The 6333-nt window shown below is 50.4% G+C and overlaps 1 protein-coding gene across 1 annotated transcript; it reads right to left on the bottom strand.

Moving 5' to 3' along the window:
* Positions 1 to 2248: 2248 nt before the first annotated feature.
* LOC128099233 (amiloride-sensitive amine oxidase [copper-containing]-like) lies at positions 2249 to 6066 on the bottom strand. Its single transcript, XM_052721030.1, has 4 exons — positions 4174 to 6066; positions 3080 to 3359; positions 2640 to 2772; positions 2249 to 2377 (listed from the first exon to the last, which is right to left on the bottom strand). Exons 1-4 carry the CDS (start codon positions 5741 to 5743, stop codon positions 2249 to 2251), a joined length of 2112 nt encoding a protein of 703 aa, XP_052576990.1. The 5' UTR covers positions 5744 to 6066.
* Between the last annotated feature and the right edge of the window lie 267 nt (positions 6067 to 6333).

The raw sequence follows: 6333 nt of genomic DNA, 5'->3' as shown, positions 1-6333 counted from the left end.
ACTGGGCCTGTTCCTGGATGCGACCAGCAGTGGACACGGGGCGGTAACCCAGACGCCTTTCACCTGAAATGGCTTTCAGGGTAGGAATTAGGCAAAGGGAAGCATCGGCGCTCACCAGGGACCCGAGGGCGAGGCTGGACTGCAGAACTTCAGCACTGTGGACATTGTGGTTTTGTGTCGGTGAGTGTTTTCTTGTACCACATACTCCATTCACAAGTGTCAAACCACAACCTGTTCACTCACAAGAGCCCAGTTTTCATTGGAGATTCTTCTGGCCAGTTCAAAGACTTCCCTCTCAGCTTTCTGTACCAAATTCGCATGCTGCGCCTCTGGTCCAAGATGGCTAGAACCTCACCTCACCAAGAAATTTCCGTCTTGGTCCTGGGCCTGACTTTGTCCACGTCCCACTCACTGCCCCTTGGCACTTAGGTATTTAGTCTGCAGAGAACGAGATCTCTGTGAAAGGCGCGTGCTGCCCCTGCCCCATCGTCTGTGAGCTGCTGGGCTGCGGGGAGTCTCGGCATTCTGTCCTTGTGTCTGCTGACCCTGGTGGTCACTGTCAAGGCTGGTCTGAGAAGTCCTCTCACTGTCCCAGCCTATTATTTCTAGACTCTCAGGTTTGTCAGGAAATAGCCCAACCTCTTGACTTCATCTGTTGGTACTTTCTTGTGCCTTTTTTTTTTGTTTTTTGTTTTGTTTTTGAGACAGGGTTTCTCTGTGTTGTTTTGGTGCCTGTCCTGGATCTCACTCTGTAGACCAGGCTGGTCTCGAACTCACAGAGATCCGCCTGGCTCTGCCTCCTGAGTGCTGGGATTAAAGGTGTGTACCACCGCCGCCCAGCTTCTTGTGCCTCTTGTGTTGACAGTAAGCCCAAAGACTCACATGACCTTGTGCTTTCAGAGTCTAGCCTGACACCACTGGGTGAGAGGAGGGGCTTCTGAGGGTCTCAGAGTCAGTGGGAGGACATGGCCAGGGCTCTTATTGTATTATCTGATTTTACCAGGTCTATTTTACTTAACATTAGACTTCACTCTTTGTGTTTGTTTATGGGGCACCGTGCATGTATGTTCATGTGTCCTGGGATACCTGTGCCTCTATACGCTTGTGCATAGAGGTCAGAGGTTCCTCAGGGGCAATCCTCTGGGATTGCAAGTGTGGACCACCACAACCAACTTTTCCCCTGCTGAGTTCTGGGATCAAATTCACGTCTTGTGTTTCGAAGGCCAGCACTTAAGTGACCGGACTCTCTGCCCATCCCCTGGGTTTCAGTTTTTTATCCATGTTTGGATTACATGCAGCGATATGCAGAGAGAGGTTTCATTATGATGTTTTCCTTCATAAACACAATGCTTTTAAATCATACCCCCTATTTCCCCTTCTCACGTGCAAGTGAGTCTTGCCTATTTCTTTCCGCTTTTGGACAAGCTCCCTCTGTTTTCCTGTGCACTGGGCACTCGGTGAGTTTCATCATGGTTGCTTACAGGAGCACGAGTACGAGCAACTTGCCAGAGGCTACACCACTGAGGAAAATGTCCTTCCACTCCTCATCAACCATTCATCAGGTATGACGCCTCAGGGAGAGACACACCAGCATGGGCCCTCCCCTTCCATGGCAGGGGAGGAATGGACCTAGAATCCAGGATTTTTTTTAGTGTCCTAACATTGATTATTTTTGTTAGTTCCATGGGCATTTCATCTGATGTGTTTTTATCATTTCTGAGAGTTATGAGTGACAGCTCCATGCAGACTGTGGGGTGGGGCAGGGAGGAAACCTTAGGTGTAAGAACAATGGCCACAGGATGAAAGTGTTGGTAGTCTTCTTAGATATCTCCACAGTATCCCATACTCTGCATGGCTGTCAATGAGTGGAACATTTCCCAACAGCTTTCCTGACAGAGATGTTGAAAAACCTACCGGGTAGAGAGTTCCAGTATCCCATGGGCTTCCTCTGCCCTTGTCATTAAGGTCCTTCTGGCGACAGTAGACACGCTTGAATGGAACCATGGCCACCCATCTGGGTGTGGTCCATGCCCTCCCCCTGCCACTAAGAAGCAGCATTCAAGGATGGAAGCTGAAGGGTTTATTGTCTCCCCTTGTGCTGATCTGGGATTATTAAACAGGTGTTGGGGCAGGACTCTACACACAGGGTTGTAGGTCCCATTGGGATTGAAGGGAGGAGGCGTCAGGCAGGCTCTATCCTCCGGGATGCAGAGCCTGATGTGGTTGCACCTGTTATACCTGGGTGTCTCTAGAAGACCTGGAAGAAGTTGAGGGGCCGGAGCATGAAGCCTACAGAGTTCCCAGGTGTGTTCATGTTGGTGCTCTCCTCAGAACGGGGCATGTTGTGGAAGCCCACTGTGACCCAGGCCACCAAATCCTGGGGGGCGGGGGAGAGAAAGGATTCAGTGGACAGGGCAGTGCTGAGTACTGGCCACCTGAGGTTTCTCCAGCTTGTGCTGTGTGCAGGTGTGCCTACCCACTTCCTGAGATGCCTTCAGTCCCATTTAAAAAAGCAGACTCATCTGCCACGACCCCTGAACCCGTGTACCACCCAGTAGGCATAACTCCTGGGACCAGTGACAGGTCTGGGCAGTGGTTGGTGACAGGCCTGAGGTGGGCAGTGGGTATTGGGGCATTACCTTATCTTCAATGTTCGTACTGTTCTGAATGAAGTCCTCAAAGACTACAGGGGGGTTCCAGGGATTATTCTGGTTGTAGATGCTGCTGCTGCATCTCTCAGAATCCCGGTATTTGGTCACAGCCAAGGGGTACCTGCAGGTCAAGAAGAAGATGGCTCTGGGAACTGGGGTTTCATCTGGTCTCTTCCCAGAGAGCATCCCCAGTGTCAAGGATAGAGAATTTGGTCCATAATGAATTTGTACCCTAGAGGTCTGGAAAATCCCCATCACCATCTTAGGGCCAGGATCTCTGTAAGTACTTCCACTCCCTCCTTGAGTGCACAAGGATGCTCACCCAGATGCAACACAACCACGAGCCTTTCATGAAAAAAGCTCAGAGAGAACACAGTCACTGTAGGGAGTCCGTGGCCATGTTCCCCAAATTCACTGGATTTTCTCACCTGGCCCAAGAGACACCTCTCTTCTTTTGCCATCCTGGCAGTTCCACCTGATGGATTTTGGAGTAGATCTGCAGACGGTAGCTGCTCCCCTGGCTTAAATAGTTCTTATGGGAGTTGCTAAAGACCAGGTAATTGGGGAGTGGTTTTCCGAAGTGGAAGGCTGCCTGCTGCTCCTGGGAATAAATCGTTTGCTTTATGCTGTTCCGTGTTACATGATGTCTTGAATCCCTGGTGATGTTTTCCTGGATGATTTGCAGTGTCTGGAAGCTATTCTTGCTGCCTGGAGGCAGAGGAGAGAAATGTTGAGAATCAGTTGTTGAAACAGACATTGTCTCCCTCTACTCTAGGGTCTCCAACTAGACAGCATCCACAGACAGCTGCCGGGAGGAAGCCGTGCTGGGCGCAGACATTGGGCTAGCTAGCAGTGTGCGCTACCAGACCAAGCAACCCAGAAACCAGAGGAACTAGAGGACAGCTCTTGGGTCATTCCTGGCAACTGTGGCAGTTTCGGTGTAAGCCCACCATTCTCTGGAGAGCTTACTCCAGACTGTTTGCTGTGATTTAACCATGGAGAACAGGAAGCTTATGTTTCTGAGGCTTGAGGACTGTGTTCTCCTGACCAGAGGACCCAGTGGGAATGAGCATACGGAAGCCACCTATCTGGTTATGGGATGTGATGTCAGACACCACTTCTCTGCCATTCTTCTATGAAGACATTTATAAGAAACACCCAGATGGTACTAGAACCCATCTCAAAGAGCTATGCAGAAGCATTGTTAAACCTCCATGGGACCTCCCCTCCCCCATTCCATGAACCATTCTACCCAGACCTAATATGAACACACACACACATACACACACACACACACACACACACACACACACACACACACACACACACACTTCACAATCAGGGTAATGCTAGGGTACCATTCACTGCTACCATTTTCCAGGAGTGTGTATTTCTCTTTGCATGGAATGTGGCTGAAACAATCTCCTGATATTATGCCAAGGAGTCTTAGCCCCAACCTACGGAGTGAAGTTATATGTGGGTAGAAGTTGAGTGTCTGAGTTGGTGTGATCCCAAGTCCTACCTGCTACATCCAGGTCAATACGGTAATGTACAAGGTGAGTGTGGATGTTGCTGAATAGATGGGTGTGTGATTGAGAGATGTATCTCATCTCCTTGGGCTGGTAGAAGGTAGCATTGGGCAGGCCGGTGGCTTGCATCTTTGTTTCCATCGCCCCATCAGGGTAGAAAATGAAGTCCCAAATATAATCATAGTGGTGGACTGTGGAGATTGTCCGTAGCACCAGCACATGTTCCCTCGTCCCTGCACCGGAGTTGAAGTTGACTTTAAAGTTGGAGTCAAAGTGGCGTTTGATTGGTATTCCTACTGGCATCTCAAAGAGACAGAGAGCTTGTGGATAGTAGACTGGCTTGTCGGTGTCATAGTGGTGGATGACTTCCAGGAAGGTGGCTGTGTGTGGACAATCAATGCCACGGACCAACTGGTGAGTGACATTGTCTAGACCCCAGCCCACATTCATGTATTTGGTCCGAATGCCTGCAGGTATATGTCCTCCAAATTGTGCCACAGCCTCTTGTACACTGACTTCATAGGCAATGCGCACACCCCGGAAGTGCAGATTCAGGATCTGCAAGCCAGAAGAGGGTCGTAGCCGGAAGGAGAAAATCCAATCTCTGTAATACACTGTGTTGTTCTCTATGTTATAGGGAGGGATGTAGGACTCAGTCACTCTGCGTCTTGCCATGCTGATGGTGGTGGGGGATTTCTTTGGGGTAACTGAGAAAGAGGAGAGTTGGGGCTGCTCTGTGTCCTTGGGCAGTGACTCCATAATGACCACTATAGCCACTTCTCCATCCTCATATTTCTGAGCGAGTTCCTCTGGACTGTTGAAGAGCTTGCCATTATACCAGACCTGCTCCACTTTCCAGAGCTGGACATCTGTGCTCCCGTGATCCAGAAGGATCTCCAGGCCCGTGGGCTGCAGGGACTGGTCTGCCATATATCGCTGCAAGATAAACCAGCTACGGCGCTGGCCAGGCTCCGTGACATGGGGGGCCACATATGTGAAGGTCAGACAATCCTCATCACAGTCCTTTAGTGAGTAGTCAGTGGTATCAAGGAAGAACTGATGCAGGGGCTCAGTGGCCTTCTTCAGGGTGTGGTGGATAAGGCTGTGCTCTGCTTTGTTGATGGGTCTGGATGTCCAGGATGGATGGCGCCAAGGCCCGGGAGATATTATTCGCATGTAGATGGGCTGTGGCAGGGGCCCCACAGCAAACTCGGTGACATTGGGGTGCTCCTGGGCACCGAAGAAGATGACAACACGGGCCTCCCGCACGGGAGTTGCTTTTCCTTTGTCCAGAAATTCCAGCACGTTTTTCTTCGTGGGCAGCAGCATCTCTATGAGGTACACGGAATTCTTGGCCAAAGTGGGTGTCTCGGACGGCTGCAGCTCCAGCTCTCTCCTGCTCATCAGGAAGTTGTGCACCATCCTCATCTCAAAAGGAGTCAGGTCCAAGAATACCTGGGGCTTGACATCCAAGCTCCACTTGGGGTGGTCTGCCATGGCCATCTGTGGCAGCAAGATGGCAGCCACCCAGCCCAGTGCCAGGTTCCTTTGTGCTATCCCCATGGCTCTGGAACACAGCACGGGAGGAAAAGCTTAAGTACTTCTCTCTCCAAGCTTGCTCCTCACAGTGCCTTGTCCTTCAGTCTTGTCCTTTGTCTACTGACCTGACTTCTTCCCTCTTCCCTGCTGAACTCGGCTCAAGTCTCCGGGTCCCCACTCATAGATCTCTGCGCTGTCCAGGTCCAGATGAGTGCATCTTCCTATCTCCTCCCTCCTCTGAACATCTCTTCTAGTCTTCCTTATCTAGATAAGCTCCTCTGTTGTCCACTTTTGGTATTATCTCAGTGGGGGAACATTCATTGGCTAGGAGGACCATGAGTCAGAGCAGCACGGACTTAGTCCGCATGGGCTACAGAGTACTCATGTCCTCCTGGGCCGAGGGCTATACTGACAGCAAAATTACCTTTCCAATGTAATAAATTACCTTTTAGAGAGTGATACTTTGAAATTTAGTGTAGATGTTCAGATTCAGGCTCTGGGCTCAAGCTGTCTAGGTTCAAGTCCTGGGAAGTCATAACATTGAGGACTACCTGTGTGACCTTGAGCATGCTGTTTAAACTATCTGAGCCCTCATTGTCTCACTGTGAAATAGA

The sequence above is a fragment of the Peromyscus californicus genome, unplaced genomic scaffold (genome assembly GCF_007827085.1).
Source record: "Peromyscus californicus insignis strain IS unplaced genomic scaffold, ASM782708v3 Scaffold_6__1_contigs__length_162567912, whole genome shotgun sequence".
Lineage (NCBI taxonomy): Eukaryota > Metazoa > Chordata > Mammalia > Rodentia > Cricetidae > Peromyscus > Peromyscus californicus.
This window is presented reverse-complemented; position numbering and strand designations above follow the sequence as displayed.